The following is a 17633-nucleotide window of genomic DNA, read 5'->3' on the forward strand; positions in this document are numbered from 1 at the left end:
GACAGAGGAGCCTGGTGGGCCACAGTCCATGAGGTCACAAAAGAGTCGGACACGACTGAGTGAGTAAACAATAGTGTCATCCACGATCCAGTCCATGTTCGAATTCTGATGGTGCCAGTGCTTCTTATGACTGCCTGGCTGAAGTCAAGATCCAGTTAGTTTTTGCTGCATAACAAAGTGCCAAAACGTAATGGTTCCAAATGAGCATCGTTTGTGTGAGCGGGCATAGCCAGCTGGGTTCAGGGAGACTGGTAGAGGGTGGCCTCCCACTTATCTGGCCGTTCATTTGCCAACAGCCGGGGAAACAGGGTGATGCAATAAGGCAGGCGTCTGTGGGATCACTTGCAGCTCTGCCTGGTCATCTTTGTTACCCACTGGCTGGAGCAGACGGCATGAGCAGTGCTGCCTGCCTCTGAGGGGCATTGCCCAGCAGCATGGGGACATGGAGGAGAATCTCCACAGCAGTTCTGGCACCTGAGGTCCCAGCTGGATTTGGTTGACTTTCCTCACATAAGTGATATTTGTGTCCCACATGGGAACATTGTGGACTTCCCTGGTGGCTCAGTGGTAAAGAATCTGCCTACAGTGCAGGGGACCTGGGTTCGATCCCTGGGGCAGGAAGACCCCTGGAGGAGGAAATGGCAACCCACTCCAGTATTCTTAGCTGGAAAATCTCATGGACAGAGGAGAGCCTCATGGGCTACACAGTCCATGAAGTCAGAAAGAATCGGACACGACTGCACCCCTAAACCACCACCACCACCACCACAAGGAACATTCACCCTGGTGGTTGCTGTGTGCCAGGCCCTGTGGTTTGCTCCCACCCTAGGACCTGGGGAAGAGAGCAGGGGAAGTCAGGCTTTGGGCTTCATCTATCCAGAGAAACAGACTTAAACAGTAGATAGGTATGCTTGTGAGCCAGGCCCGTAAGAAGATAGGCTGTACGCAGTCCAGTTTCTAACTAACCATACAAGGAACTTCCCTAGTGGTCCAGTGGCCAAGAGTCTGAGCTCCCAATACAAGGAGCCCAAGTTTGATCCCTGGTAGGGAACTAGACCCTGCAACTCGGTTCTCATGCCACAACTAAAGATCCTGCAGGCTGTAGCTAAGACCCAGCACAGCCAAACTGAAAAAAAGCCATAGGTTCTGCTACTCCCTGAAGGGGCAGTGGAGGTTCTAAGAGGTCACAAGCCAGAAGTCTCAGAATCAACCATATCTTTGACTTTCAGGTAATGCTAAGCACAGAGTGGATACTCTATTAAAGTTTTTATTTAATAGAATTGAATCAGCAAAAAGAAAAGACAGGCTTCCCTGGAGGTCCAGTGGTTAAGAGTCTGCCTTGAAATGCAGGAGACATGGGTTCGATCCCTGGACTGTGAAAATCCCGCATGCCACGGAGCAGCTAAGCATGCATGCCTAGAGCCTGTGCTCCAGGAGGCCGCTGCAATGAGAAGCCCATACACCACAACTAGAGAAAGCCCGAGTGTGGCGATGAAGACCCAGCACAGCCGAAATAAGTAATTTCCTTAATGGTGACCCACTCCAGTGTTCTTGCCTGGAAGATCCCATAGACAGGAACTTGGCGGGCTACAGTCCATAGGCTCGCAGAGTCGGACACCTCTGCAGTGAGTTAGCATGCAGACACACACTGGGTCACGAGGTAAAAATAAATGAGTTTCTTTTTCTACTATTTTTAAATGTGTTAAGTTGAAATTAACATAAAATTAGTCGTTTTAAACTGAACAGTGGCATGTAGTGCATTCACAGTGTTGTATGAGCACCACGCTGAGTTTCAAGAAGAAAGGCTATTTCTTAAGCTCAATGAACGTCCTTTTTCTTTTTTCCTAAACTTCTGATCTCTCCGTAGAGAAGCGTGGGCCGTCGTCTTGCTCAGCGTGGGCTGCAAGGGTGAAGTTCTGCAGCCTGCGTGGCTTAAACAACAGAAGCGTCTCACACCTGGAAACCGGAGTCCTGGCTGAAGATGCTGGCGGGGGTCCTTCATCCTGAGGCCTCGCTGCTGCTGAGCTGTGTGTTCACGGGACTGTGTGCAAGGAGGGCCGTGCTGATGATCTCACTCAACGGCCCCACCTCTGAATACCATCACGCGGAGGGGTAAACAGGCTACAACACGGGAGTCTGGGGAGACACGCTGTAACAGACTTCTCCAGAAGGCTCTGCCTAGTTTTGCTCAGCTACAGGAGTACACATCTCAGTGTGTTGTTATTCAATTGTAAATTGTTTCCGATTCTTTGCAACCCCATGGACTGCAGCACGCCAGGCTTCCCTGTCCTTTGCCATCTCCCAGAGTTTGCTCAAATTCATGTCATTGAGTCAGTGATGTCATCCAACCATCTCATCCTCTGCTGCCCCCTTCTCCTCTTGCCCTCTATCTTTTCCAGTGAGTCAGCTCTTTGCATATCAGGTGGCCAGAATATTGGAGCTTCAGCTTCAGCTCAGTTTCAGGAGGAAGCACCTCAATGGTGTCAACTCCAAGCTCATTAGCATTGAAGCCCACTCCAGCGTTGGGATCCATGTGGCAGGACCAGAAAGGAAGAAGTGCTCACCTCAGGGTGAAGGAAAGTGAATCAGGAGCTTTTCAAGGTTTTCCCTGTACGTTTGATGCCTTTCCTTGAGTCCTCCTGCAGATGGAGCAGAGAATACAGTGAGGCGGATCTAGTTTCTCAGGGTCGGAGTGGACTCATCAGTGAGCCATGACCAGATTCTAGGACTCTAGTCTGGGGCTGTTTGTACAACTTGCTTCCCGCACACAGAAACCTGGAGTGTTAGGCACCCTTGTCAGTGTGATGCCTCAGGAGGGATATTTGACATCTGTCTTGGGGGAGGACCCCAGTGGTGAGAGAGTTTCAGTGCCCATGAGGATTGAGCACCTATATTCTAACAACAACAAACATTCTCATCAGGAAAGACTGACGTGGAAGAGATTGGATTAACTTAGACCCATGCAAAGAGGTAGAAGGGAGGCTGATTTCCATCCTTACAGAAAATTTCCTCACGCTTCCTGTTGTTTCAAAGAAAAGTGGTAGTGATTCCCCCGTCCCTGGAAGCATCCAACAGCTTCCTATGGATATTGTAGAGGAGCTCGACACAAGGGATGGCATGTAGACTAGATGTTTTTCAAGGATCTCTGCCCACGGGGTTCCACTTGGGATTTCAGACATTAGCCAGCCCAACCCATAACAACAGCCCTCTATTCTTATGGCCAGTTGACTAAGAGGTACATGTTGGAATTGAGGTAGTTCTGGTTCCCTGGCACTCTTCATAAATAACAGTAACCTCAGACTTGTCCAGTGCTCTCTGCTTCCGTAAAACTAAGGCAGTGAGGACACAGGCTTTCATTTTGCAGCTGATGGGTTAGCAGGCTGGACCAGTGTCCCTCATGCATGTGCCCTAATAACCCCCTAAGATGATCACCTAGCCCCAAAGCCTCTAAGCTGCTTAGCTGCGCCTCCCACCCTCCACCCCCTCGGGCTGGCACTGCGTTTGGTGTTGGGAAATGAAACGCGGGGCTTGTAGCTGCTTCTCACTGGATTTGACGCAAGAAACAAGTAATGCATAGCCAGGGAGTGGTTCCTAGACTCTGAGAATTAATAGACCAGTAAATTTCCAGAAGAACTGTAGCAAGAGTTGGAAAACTTTTCATTTTGGTCAAGTAAGGATTTTCTTTTCCCCTAAACTGCCATCTACGCTCATCTCTATTTTATAAAAGGAAGAACACTTTGTCTCCTATGCTTAGCAGCTGCATTCTGAAATATTTATGGGTAAAGTGTGTGTCTGCTACTTTCAAATGGTTCAAAAGGAAAAAAGCAATAGAGAGATGAGCACATGCAGTGAAATGCTGAGTCTCCGTGTTGACTATGGGGGTGTTTATTATTACACTATTCCGGCTTTTCACTGTTTAAATTCATAATCAATTCTAGAAAATGCCAAACAAATGACTGAAGCCAAATCAGTGGTCACCTGGGATGGGGAGTCAACTGAAATGTATGCCAGGGAAACTTCAGGGGCAACGGAAATGTTGTGTCTTTATCAAACTGCCCTGAAGATGGGTAGATTTGGTTGCACGTAAAGCATGTATCTAAAGATTAGAAGAAGAAGAAGGAATTTATATGGAAGAAAAAAAAAAAAATGAGAACTCCGTAACCTTACTGAAAGCATTTGGGTCTGAAGAAACTGGCAACAGTGTCCTTGTTTTCCTCAACTCTTCACCAAGCGGAGAAAAATGCATTGCAGACCAGGGGCTGGGAGCCACTACCAGAGACTCCGATTTCCAGAAAGAGCGAGGTCTGGCGTGCAGTGCGTCCCAGATTCTCCTACCTGTCCCAGGGCTGGCCAGCCAGTGGCTGAGACCTCCACCCTGGGGACCTGGGGCTAACACAGCCACAGGAGGATGGACGTCCCGGGGGCATCCACGGCTCAGGGCGGCTCATTTGATGGAGGCACTAGAAGGGCCCCAGTCATGTTTCTTCCTCTTCTTTTTTTTAAAAAAAACTGCACCTCACAGCTTGTGGGATCTTAGTTTCCCAACAGGGATTGATCCTGGGCCCCCAGCAGTGAGAGCTCGGAGTCTTAACTACTGGACCAGCAGGAAATTCCCTTCTTTCTTTCTTTTTTTTTTTTTAAGGGAAAAGAGAAGATTTCTTAAAAACAAAGCCTAGCATTCCCTTCACACAGACCACCAATGTCAGCTCCTTGGTTCCTATCCCAGAGACTGTGCATATAATGGGTATGGAAACACACGTGTCCACATCTATCCACACATAGACTTGTGTGTTTGCAAAATGCCATCGTACTACACACACCTGTGACCTTTGCTCAGTCACGGTCTCTACCTTCCTCGCCCAGTAATTTCCATGCTACCTATCTGAGGTCAAATAACAAACATATTCCAGGGGCTCTTCCCAACCCAGGGATTCAGATTCTTTACCGTCTGAGCCACTAGAAAAGCCCTAACGAACATATTACTGACACGTTATTAGATTATATTAAGATTTTCCCAGTGGGCCCCAAATGTCTCTACATCCTGTTAATTCAGTGGGGACCACACAGTACATCTGGATGTTGAGTCCCTTAACTGTCTTTTAATCCAATGCATCTCTTTTCTAAGACATTGACTTATGAAAGATATCAGCCACTTTCTACATTCATCTGGTAGCTTTCTTGTGGTCTCATCTAGCTATTCTTTGTATGTCCTACAAATGAGAAGTGATGTCTAAAGGCTTGATGGATTCCAGCTGTCTTAAGATCATACATCACAGTGGTTGACACTTTGGAGATGCTAAGATTGACTTCAGACCATGCCTGGTCCCCCTGTTATGTCGTTGCAAAAGGCTTGCACCTTGTGAAGTCTTGATCCATATGGCATCACTTTGGTGTCATAGAAACAGACATTTCCCCTTCAACTCTTCACATAATGGTTTTGACACCAGTAAAGAATCCTCATCTGAGTCAATAATGTCATCAGTGTTTTACAATGTGAAGTTTTACTGCTATTCAGCTCTGGTGAGATCAGTGGCTCAGAAGACATTGTTATTGAAAAGATAGGTTATTACTTACAGTTCCTCAAAGTGGGGCAGGCCGCCCATGGAAGCACCAGGGGCCAGTTGGGCGGTAGAAGGATCAAGGAGAAAACACGGGCAAGAGGTTTTTTGTGGTTTCCTTGAGAAAGAACTGGTGAGACAAGATAAGCGGACTTAAGGTGGGCTCTGGGGTGCAGGGGCTGTCTCTAGTTGTCTGACACCTGGCCCTAGGATGAGTGACGGGGGCAAGGCAGTAATGGTTCAGAGTGTGAGACCCCCCAGCAAAGCAGGAAAGGAGGCCTTTGGTGTGTTCACATCCTGGGTGGGCTGATACAGATGTGAAAAACAGTCACTCTGGGAAAAAACTAGCCTGGGATGGCAGTCTCTTCAGGGTCAGCAAAACCTCAGATGTCAAAGCATCAAAATTATAGAAAATAAAAAGGCACAATTAATACAGTCAGAGTTTGTCAAGTGGTGTTTTTCTAATTCTATCACTCTCTTTACATTTCTTAGCTGACATTCCTCCATTAAAGTTTTTAAAAGTTGGGACTTCCCTGGTGGTCCAATGGTTAAGACTCCCTGCTCCCAGGCAATCCTGGTTTGAGCCCTGGTTAAGGAGCTGATCTATTTATACATCAAGATATATTTTTAAAATGTTATTCTCATAGAAATGAAATTTTGTCCCAGCTTCAGCTGTTGCCAGCCAGCATACTGTTGCAATCCAGTGACTCACTGATTTTCTCCAAGCTTATTGAGGCCCCTATTCTAGACACTGGAGATGGGAGAGGAGCTAAACAGTCAAGAGTCCCTTCAGTCCTGGACCCTACAATCTAACAGTGGTCGGAGGGGGACAGACGATACACAAGAAATGAGTCAGTTGTCCTCTCTGTTAGATGGTGGCAGGTGCTACAGAGGAACGGAATGCTGAGGAGGAGGACAGAAGTGTTGGATGGGGTGGCACACCAGGATACAGATGGACTGGGTGACAGTGACGTCAAGACTCAAAGGAGTAAAGGGAAGGAGCCGAGTGACTGTCTGTGGGAAAAGAGTTCCAGAAGAAGAAACGGTAGGTACCAAGGCCCTGAGGCAGGTTTGAAGAAAAGCAAAGAGGCCAGCTGACTGGAGCAAAGTGAACCAAGTTATGAAAAGGGGACCCAGATCATGCAGGGGTTAGGCGGGAAGCCACTGGGGTGTCTCAGTAGATACTAACACCCCAAACATCAGAACTGGCTTTCTGCTTCGACTGGCTTCATTTCGAGACACCAGCTCAAGTCCAAAACACATGCATGTCAGTGAGCACACCATCCCTGCATTCATTCCCTGAATATTCTATTCCAGACACTGGAATATAAACAAGATAAACAAAACAGCGTGGAGTCCCTGACCTCGTGGAGCCCAGAGTCAGATATGAGATCAGTTCAGTTCAGTCGCTCAGTCGTGTCCGACTCTTTGCGACCCCATGAATCGCAGCACGCCAGGCCTCCCTGTCCATCACCAACTCCCGGAGTTCACTCAGACTCACGTCCATTGAGTCGGTGATGCCATCCAGCCATCTCATCCTCTGTCATCCCCTTTTTTTCCTGCCCCTAATCCCTCCCAGCATCAGGGTCTTTTCCAATGAGTCAACTCTTCGCATGAGGTGGCCAAAGTACTGGAGCTTCAGCTTTAGCATCATTCCTTCCAAAGAACACCCAGGGCTGATCTCCTTTAGAATGGATTGGTTGGATCTCCTTGCAGTCCAAGGGTCTCTCAAGAGTCTTCTCCAACACCACAGTTCAAAAGCATCAATTCTTCGGCACTCAGCCTTCTTCACGGTCCAATTCACATCCATACTTGACCACTGGAAAAACCACAGCCTTGACTGAGATGAGAGACCATGAAATTATCTTGCAGACAAGCATCAGATGCAGAAGAGCCTCCAACCTAGTCTGGAGGTGGGGGAAGTCTCCCCTGAGGAAGTGACTCTTGAGCCAGAGTCTGAAGGGTGGAAAGAATCAAGGAGTGTAGGAGAAGAGGGTGGTTCCAGACAGAAGCAATGATGGGTGTGCATTGCAGGGAGATGGGGAAGGGTGGGCAGAGGCTGGACTGCGTGACTTTAAAGTTCTGTGCCTAGGACTCCCGTGGGGGTCCAGTGGCTAAGACTCCACCTCCCAATGTAGGGGCCCAGGTTCGATCCCTGGTCAGGGAACTAGATCCCATGTGCTGCAACTAAGGCTGAAGATCTCACAACTAAGACCCAGTGCAGCCAAATAAACAAATAATTTTTTCAAAAATAAAGTTCTGTGCCTGTAGCTGAGAGCAAGGTGAGATGCTAAGCCGGAGCGTGGCTACTCAGGGCTTGGAAGGATGTGCTTAGACAGCAGGAGACACTAAAGTCTAGGAAAGCCAAGGGGCTGGTGTGGACCCTGCGGGGGTGGGAGGACTAGAAGGATTCAGAGGACACTGGGGGCAAAACTGACAGGACTCATGACCTAATGGATAGGACACGGGGACGAGGAGAAGGACAGCACCCGTTTGGCTTGCGTAACACCAGGATTCATCTTGAGGTTGACATTTCTCCTTGACCTTTTTGTCTCTATCCCCACCCCCAGGGTTGCATTAGCTGCCTGCTGAGTTTAATCAAGTTGGTTGAGCTCTGGAAAATCCCTTCTCCTGGTGATAGCAGGAGGAAGGGATAATCAGTCTATTTCCAGAACCCAAAGTGGGTTAAGATAGAAAGTAGCTTTAGTCTACTAGCTGTCATCCCTCTCCCCCGCCACCCTTCCCCGCTCAAGCCAGTTGGCTCCCGCGAGCCCACCGTGAGCCCCTCTGGAGGGAGACCGAGAGGCCCTTGCCTAATGCTGAGAACTGCTGAAGCTACCATTTCGTCCGCCTCAGCACTAATCCAGTTACCACTCTGCTCCTTCAATGGGATTTGGCTTCTAGGCACTGAGACGTGGGTGTGGGGCACACTCTCCCAGTTCCCTACAAATCCCCCTGAGCGGTCAGCCAGGGCCCGTGTGGAGTTGTCTGGGTAGACGGAACAGGGGTTGGCCGTCTGCTCACCCCGGAGGGCACACACACCTTCTCCCCACCTCCTGGGCCCTCCCGGCTGGTCGCACAAGGTACGTGACCATCCTCCAGCAAAGCCTTCTCAGAACCTCGGGGCAGGCCAGGAAAGAGCCAGGACCGGGGAGACCGGCATCTTCATGCAGTCAGTCTGACCCAGTTACTTTCCATGGACATTACTTGTTAGGGAAACTCAGAAGGCGTTTTGAATTTCAGACAGCCTCTTTGTTGTGGGTAGAGCTGGGGATAGTGAGAGAGAACTCTGCTTAGTGTGAATTGCTGAGCAGGACTTTTAGGGGATTTAACGGATTTTTCAAATGATATTCATGAAGTGGTTAGGTTGTGGTTTGCAGGAACTTTTTCTACCTTAATTGCCATGATAGATCATCAAGATAGAATTTTAAAATCAATCTGGCTTACTGTGACGATACCAAGGCTTAGTCTCAAAGTAAAACCTTCTCGTGGGAATCTATCTGAAGTGAGGTTTACTAAGAAGTGAGGTTTGCTGGTGAGGCTTACTAAGAAGTGTTTGACGCTTATCAGGAAAAAATAAATACCTAAAAAAAAAAAAAAAAAAGCAGCTCACTGTAGTGAAATACAAACCAGACAAAGGCCTTTTTGAGTCAAACGTGGATATCGAGGTAGAAGGAAATGTCTAATGGAGGCACAGTATCTCACGAGTAGGTATAATTCCGAGGATGTTCTAGATGTTATATTTAGGACGGCTTTACCTTTCCGCAGCCCTGTAACACCTGACGTACACCCTTAAGGTGGAAGGAACCGCCAGGGACAGTTAACACAGCAGCCAACATGCAGACCAATAAGCCTGCACCAAACCACGTTATCTACAAGAAGATCTCCCGTGATAAATCGGTAAGTGGGGCAGATGTGAGGGGCTTGAGTGATGATTTTTTTTAAGGAGCTTTTCGAATAGATGGGTTCAATATCAAAACCCTGTGAGGTCAGTGGAAGCGATGTGAGTGTCATCCATCTCTGTCTGCTGGGATGATAGATGAGATATAAAGGGATGACTTGCCGAAATAAAACTTCTCTTCAATCTCAACAAGACTTCAGCCCCAGGACCTTTCATTTTCTCCTGCTCTCTCGGTGCCCAATCCCTCTCTCCAATTTTACTTCTTTTTCTAGCCTTGAACCCTTGACTTACATTTCAGACGTTGCTTTGGTAACGCCTATAATTTACTTGGGCCTTTTTCCATCGTCTTGCCTACCTGCCTGGGGAGAGCACTGATGCTGGGTCATGCAATTCACTACCGTCTGGCACCCACCCCAGGCGCCAAGCTCAGGGCTTCCAGGACCACTGGATGAGGGCGCATCTCCCGAGGCTCCACAGTGCTCACTGTGGCTGCACGGCCGATACCCTGGCACCCTGCATACCCGGCAGAGGTGATGCCACTGTTGGCTTCATCAGGGGGACGGTAGGTGGGCTAGACGTGCCTGTGAACTTCCTGGCCTGGGAGATGCAATCAAGGGCCTGCCCCACAGCTTCTGTGGATGGTGTCTCCTTGCACGGCTTGATGGCTTCTCAGGGGCTGACAGTCTAGTTCTGTGCCGTCCATTGCAAGCTGCACTTCTAATTTTAAAATTTTCTATTAGCCATGTTAAAATGGTAAGAAGAAACAGGGAATTCATTTTAATACTACATTTTATTTAACCCAATATAACAAAAAAAACTATCATCTCAACATGTAAATGGTATAAGAAGCATTGCTAACACTTGTTTGTTGTTTGTTCAGTCACCAAGCCGTGTCTGACTCTTTGCAGCCCCGTGGACTGCAGCATGCCAGGCTTCCCTGTCCTCCACTATCTCCCAGAGTTTGCTCAGTCCCATGTCCATTGAGTCAGTGATGCCATCCAACCATCTCATCCTCTGTCACCCCCTTTTCCTTTTGCATTCAATCTTTCCCAGCATCAGGATCTTTACCAGTGAGTCGGCTCTTCTCATCAGGTGGCTGAAGTACTGGAGCTTCAGCTTCAGCATCAGTCCTTCCAATGAAGATTGATGACATATGCTAAATTTGTTTTCTGTTGTTGAGACGTGGTGTGCGTTCTACATTCACAGCACATGGCGGTTTGGCGTGGCCATATTTCAAGTGCTGGTGGCCACCAGTAGATAAATAGTGGAGGATGTGGACCTAGGTCATTCTTCTGGTTGACTCCTGAAGCCTACACTGGGCCTGAAAGAAACTCTCTGAAGCTTCTCATGCCTCACGGGCTCTGCACAGACCCTCTCCCCTTCCCCTCTCCTCTCCTCCCTGAAGATCTCCATTCTTCCATCCAGTCCTCTGATTCTTCAGGGTGACAAGTCAGGTACCCTGCAATCTTTCATCCTCCCAGCTCTCTTCCAACTTGTGTCTCTCCAGTGAACTTTATCTTGACTTCCGGCAAAAGAAGAGAGAAACCGCTCCTGCTGGGCATCATCACTGTCTCACTTTTTCCTTCCTCCCACCTAGCTAGACCTCCACTGACCTGGAAAACTTAGAATTCTTGTATTTAGGAAGAAAGTATAATTCATCCACGACTCTGTCCGTATTAGGATCATTCCCACTGCAAGTCTTTGTCTGGCCCCGGGCGTGTTGTGCCAGGGCCCTGGGTCAGTTTCTCTCCAAATCTCGCCACTCCTCCGTCTTCTGCCATCTTCACCCTCTGGCTGGTGGCAAGACGGCTGCCCCAGCTTCAGGGGGCTCACCTTCACTTCCTTCTAGAAGGAAAAGGCTGTTGATTCCTGGGGTCTCTTAAGGGTGAGGAGGTATTTCTCCAGCAGACTCGTCTTTACCTCATTGGTCAAAACTGATTGCATGCCCACCTTCTGCCCATCCTGAGCCAAAAGAATAGGAGCAGGCCATTCAAGAGTCATCCTTCATGATGAATGGTAACTAAATTTATTGTGGCTATTCAGTTCAGTTCAGTTCAGTCACTCAATCGTGTCCGACTCTTTGCGACCCCGTGGACTGCAGCACACCAGGGCTCCCTGTCCATCACCAATTCCCGGAGCTTGCTCAAACCCATGTCCATTGAGTCGGTGATGCCATCCAACCATCTCATCCTCTGTCGTCCCCTTCTCCTCTTGCCTTCAATCTTTCCCAGCATCAGGGTCTTTTCAAATGAGTCAGCTCTTCGCATCAGGTGGCCAAAGGATTGGAGTTTCAGTTTCGGCTTATAGCTTTGTGGCTATAGCTTTGTGATTTACACATACGTCATTATATTGTACACCTTAAACTTAAACAATATGTCAATTATATCTCAGTATAACTGGGGGGAAAAAAGAACGATCCTCTGGGGTGGCCTTCTTAACACAACCGCTTGGGGATGGTGGGCCCTGGATGCGATGGTTGTTGACTGTTATCCAAGAAGATGGTGCGCGTGGCTGTCAGATGGGCAGGCAGCAGACCGGCTGGAGCCTCGCCTCGTCCACCCCACTTTCCCCACCTGCTCCTGTCTCTTCCCATCGCTTGCAGTTGCAGCAGAGGACACGCTGTTGCTTCCACTGAGGTTCATGCTGCTTACAGCCTGGGTCGTGGCCCACCACCTCCTCTGGGTCCTGGCCCACCACCTCCTCTGGGTCCTATCCCAAAGCCTCCTCCCTCTGGGGATATCTCTCTTTCTCTACCAGTACCAGCTTAAGCATAACAACAAGGACCGACCTCATGCATCTTAAACACAAGAAAAAGAACAGCAAATGTCCCTTGACCCCGTCTCCTTTCTAGCTCTCCTTCCTTCACAGCCAAAGCTTGAAAAAGAGGAAGACATTCTCTGTCCCCCTATCTTCTCCCTTCCTGCTCATTCCTTAGTTCGCCCTCCTCCCGACCGCTTTCAGCTGCCTACCTGGCTTTCCTCTCGCCAACCCCTTCTCCACTTTGCTGCCAATGCAACCAGAGCCTCAGTGTTCTCCTCCATAAAACGGGCTTAATCCCTAGCTCATAAGGTAGTCGTGAGGATTAAATGAAATAATGTGCCCCATGCACTTAGCTTGGCGCCTGGTACAGGACAAGCACGACATAGCCCTTAATTGCAGGCCTTTCATCCTGTTTCAAATGCTTCCACATCCTCCTGGAATCTTTAGAGTCTGGTCCTGTAAGACTCTTTCTGGCTGTTTGCATCCCCATTTGGTGGCTACGCACCTGCAGGTGAAACCATAGGCAGTTCCAGGAGCATTTTCTTGGCTCTGGACTTTTTACACGCTGAGGTTTTTACCCAGAAAGCATGCTTTCACCATAACCCACCCCTAGCACCTGGTCAGGTGCTTCAACATCAATCACACAAATAACCTGGAAGCCACAGAGATACACTCCTGGATAACTGCTACAAGGGAGCAGATATAGGAGATGATTTAATGCCAACAGAAATTATTTTGAGTGTCCACGGAAAGAGACATACGAATTTCAGAGGCTTGGGGAAGAGGGAGCGAGCCAGGATCCATGCATTCACTCACTGATGCACTTAGCAAATGTTGATTAAATTCCTGCCTGTGCCAGACACTGCACTAGACACGGTGGTGGCTGAAAGATGCGTGAGAGAATTCTTACCACCATGGCCACAGTGCCACGGCTTAAGGCGGTGAGTGGCGGTGAATCCAACCGATGCTCTCCCACAAACGGGGGTGGTAAAGGGACCTTTGCTGCCAGGGGCGTTGAAACAGACAGGACAAGGGCTGGGACATGGTTAGCCCTCCCCAGCCAAGACGCCTTCCCCGCTTCTTCAGGTGTATCTGTATAGATGCTCACCCGATAGGATTTCAGGGATGCCAGAACATCTGCCTCTTGCTGAGTCCAGAAATTCTTCTAACAAGGAGGAGAAACCTTTTGATCACAGCAAGAAATGAAAGGTTCAACATGCAAACAGCTGACAGGAGCCTCATGCACCTAAGCGTTACTTTCCACCGAAGTATCAGCCAGGAATCCACCAAGTTTGCCTGGTTGACAGGAGACCTGGGCTCGGTGGGAAAAGGCAGGGAGAACAGGGTCTTCCCGAAGAGATGGGAAGAATTCCTTGGAGCCATTTAGGAGGCTGAGAAAAGACCACACCTTTCCCGCAGTCCATCGTCTCTGCCTACAGCCTTGCCTACAGCCAAGCAGGGCGAGAGGAGGACAGGGAGGCCGAGGACAGGGAGGCCGAGCAGCAGCGCCAGGCGCCTCCTCTTCCCAAATGAGAGCAAACATTTCTGTTGTTGCTGTTTTTTCCTCTTTGGTTGTTGCTGATTTTTAACATGAATACCTTTGTGTACTTTGACCATTGAGAACCCATCTCTGTTCTCACAGGTGACCATCTACCTGGGGAAGAGAGACTACATAGACCACGTTGAAAGAGTAGAGCCTGTGGGTAAGTCGAGTTTGGGGTGAGATTCTTTTTAATCTATTTATTTATTTATCTTGCCTGCCCCGGGTCTTTGTTGCTTTGCACAGACTTTCTCTAGTTGCTGCGAGCAGGACTCCCCTCTAGCTGCTTCTCATCTCGGTCCTTCTCTGGTTGTGGAGCGCGGGCTCCAGGCACGCTGGCCTTGGTAGCTGCAGCCCTCGGGCTCAGTAGCTGTGGCACACAGGCTTCGGCTGCTCCCCGGCGTGCGGGAACCTTCCCAGACCAGGGATTGGATCAGGGTCCCCTGCGCTGGCAGGCAGATTCTCATCCACTGAACCACCAGAGAAGGTCTGGGGTGAGATTTTAATGCTGGTTTTCCTTTAAGTCACCAGACACCTACTAGTTTTGTGTTTTTTTTAAAAAAATCTGACTTTGTTAATAATCTAATCAAAGAAATGTAAATTAAAACATCATCCAGGCGCCACTGGCTGATTGGAGACAATTTTAAAGAGTGTGAGAGAGACAAAGGATGCATCTCTGGAGTATATAAAGAAAGCTCAAAACTCACCAGTTTAAAGAGAAAACAAGATCCATTTAGGAAATAGACAAACAAAGGAAAAGACATTTCATTGAAGAAAATATATGAGTGGCACTGAGCACACAGAAAAATATTCAACAACAACAGAAAAAGAAACATGTTCAACAGCATTAGTCGTTAGGGAAATACAAATTAAAACCACAATGAAATATCATTATACGCCTGTCAAAACGGCTAAAATCGAAAACAGTGACAATGCCAAATGCTGGCGAGAAAGTGGAGACACTGGATCACTCAGGCATTGCTGCTGGGGATGTAAATGGGACAGCCACTCTGGAAAACAGGTTGGCAGTTACTTTAAAAGCTAAACATATACTTATTATATGACCCAGCAATTTGCATTCCTGCACATTTATCTCGGAGAAATGAAAGATTATGTTCACACAAAAACCTGTACGTGATTGTTCACAGCAGCTTTATTTGTCACGGCTCCAAACTAGAAAGAGCCCAAATGTCTCTCAATAGGGGAACGAGGTTAAACACGCTGGGGCGCGTCCATGCCTTGGGATACTGCTCGACAGTGGAAAAGAGCGAATTCCAGGGACTTCCCTGGCGGTCCAGTGGCTAAAACTCCGGGCTTCCACCGCAGGGAGCATGGTTTCCATCCCTGCTCAGAGAATTAAGATCCCACGTGCGGCAATACACCGTCAAATTTTTTTTTTAATTTTTAACTTAATTTTAAGTTAAAATTAAGTTAAATACCAAGTTAAGTTTTAATAAAAACCCATGCTAAAGCTCGTAAGTGTCAAGGGCGCTATGATGAGTGGAAAGCCAATCTCAAGAGCCCATATGCTTTACGATTCCATTTATATAACATCTTAGAGATGACAACACTATAGAAAAGGAAAACTGAACAGTGGTTTCAGGGGGCTAAGGTTGGTGGGGGGAGGTAGTTGGGTGTGACTACAAAGGCTCAGCCCCGGAGGGAGATCATTATGGTGAGAGGACAGTTCTGTGTCTGGACTGCAGTGGTGCTAACACAAAATCTCCATTTGATAAAACGACTTAGAGCTATACACACACTGTATCCATGTTGACTTCCTGGTTTTGAGATTGTATGCAATTATCTAAGGTGTAATCATTGGAAGAAACTGGATAAGGGATACATGGGGACCTCTCTGTGCTATCTTTGCAGCTTCCTGTGAATCTATAATTACTTCAACTCAAATTGTTCTTTTTTTCTTTTTTTTTTTTTAATGTGTAAAAGACTGGCAATTTAGGCAGTAAGTTGAGCATGTCCTTCAGTAATGTCCTTTCTAGAAGGTCATTTGGCAGTTATATTATCAAAAGCCACATTCAATGCTACCATGGATAGAGATTTATCTATAAGGATGTTCATTGCGATTTAATTATAATGGGGAAAATCAGAAACATCCTAAATGCCCTAACAAGAGAAGGTTGATTAAATAATTTATAATACATCTGTTCATTGGAGCAAATGTGTGGCCATTTGTTCCAGTTTAAGTGATTAATACATACTATGTGAGTGTGTATGTATGTGTGTGTACAGATGTTTGCAATATACGGTTGAGTGAGGAAAGCTGTGAACTGAACAGTATAGTAGGATCTCATTTTTTTTTTTTTTAGTGAAAACTTTTCCATAAATGCATCTAATCTGGAGAAATCGTTCTGGATCAGTATCTCAACAACGGGTGTCTCTGGGTAGTGGAAACGGGGTGACTTTTTTCCCTTTGTTTACTTCCGTTTCTAAGGTTCCCGTAACGAGTATGGATTCCGTGTGGTATGCACACACACACACACGCACACTTCAGGAAGCCTGCAGCCTCCTCCACGTCCTCCACCCTCACTGTTCTCTCTCTTGGTTTAGACGGCGTCGTGCTGGTGGATCCTGAGCTCGTGAAGGGCAAGAGAGGTGAGGGTGCTCCTCCGTCCTCCAGGCAGTGGGGGTCTGCTCTCGGCCCGCTGCCGGAAGGGGATGTGTGTGTGTGTGCGCAGGGAGAGGCGGGGAAGCCCTTGCACACCCATTCTCGCTGCCAGGGCCTCGGGCCTCTCACCCACACTCCCTCGTACGATCCTCGGGACACGGGCTCTGTCCACAGCAGAGCCCACTGTCCACATCTCCCAGAAGGAGGTGGAAACTCAGGGAATCCACTTGCTCGAGCCGACCGGATAAGGGACGACAGACGGAGCCCGGAGCCCAGGGCTGCCCCTCCGCAGACCGCGTGCTCACGCCCCTCTGCACCATGTCCTGTGGTTCCATGTCCAGGCAGACTCAGGAGGGCTTCTTTCTGAGTTTACCTGAAAAGCGAGGAATGGAGGCTGCTGGAAGGCAGAGTTTTTTTTAAGCTGACTCGGGTGGTTCTTGGCTTCCCAGGTGACACTCGTGGTGAAGAACCCGCCTGCCATTGCAGGAGATGTCAGAGACCTGGGTTCCCTCCCTGGGTCGGGAAGATCCTCTGGAGAAGGGCGTGGCAACCCACTCCAGTACCCTTGGCTGGAGAAACAGGGACAGAGGAGACTGGGGGGGGGGCTGCAGTCCATGGGGTCGCAAGGAGTGACAGCACATGCTGGTGGCTGTGGACCGCGGCAGCACAGCACGCTCAGTGATCTCTGGATGCTGTGAAGTGTGTGGCGAGCAATTAGATGCTGATAACGGTTATGTAAATTAAATGAGAGCCCATCTGAGTTATCACTCAGTTCCATTCAAAGCATGCCTCTTAGAGTCGTTGCTATCGGCAACCCGCAAGGATTGCTCATACCCCTGGATGTGCTCTGGAGTATGTCAGTTGTAGGGCCCTCAGCATCCCGGGGACAGGGCAGAAACAGGCTGACAACTGCCCTGCTCTGCTGTCTCTGGCTTTCTCCGGAGCGCCCTGCTCCTCTCTTACACCAGGAGGAGCCCAGTTCCAGCCCTGAAAGCCCACGCCCTTGGCCAGAAAAGCATTTCCCGGAGAGGCAGGCATAAATCCAGGTCATCTCTGGGCACCTTGTTCCTACAAATGTCGGCTGAAGGATAAGCAAGTGATCAGTGACTCTTCTGAGCTTAGCGCCGAGGGGCACTTATCCTTGAGGCGGACACAGACAAAATCCTCAGCCCACGGCTCCCGAGGACGTGGGTGGACGTGCTTTCCGTTCAAGCACAGGGCACCTCGTGTGGTTTTATTTACCACATTAAC

At 48.6% G+C, this 17633-nt stretch overlaps 1 protein-coding gene across 1 annotated transcript in view; it reads left to right on the forward strand.

The window, feature by feature from the left end:
• The first annotated feature begins 9392 nt into the window (after positions 1-9392).
• SAG (S-antigen visual arrestin) overlaps positions 9393-17633 on the forward strand; it is a 29913-nt gene continuing 21672 nt past the window's right edge. Inside the window, exons 1-3 of the mRNA XM_068964939.1 lie at positions 9393-9458; positions 13862-13922; positions 16325-16369. Of these exons, the coding sequence (XP_068821040.1) occupies positions 9396-9458; positions 13862-13922; positions 16325-16369 (169 nt within the window). The 5' untranslated portion in view covers positions 9393-9395. The remainder of the gene's footprint in view (positions 9459-13861; positions 13923-16324; positions 16370-17633) is intronic.

This window comes from Capricornis sumatraensis, chromosome 2 (genome assembly GCF_032405125.1).
Source record: "Capricornis sumatraensis isolate serow.1 chromosome 2, serow.2, whole genome shotgun sequence".
In the NCBI taxonomy this organism is placed as follows: domain Eukaryota; kingdom Metazoa; phylum Chordata; class Mammalia; order Artiodactyla; family Bovidae; genus Capricornis; species Capricornis sumatraensis.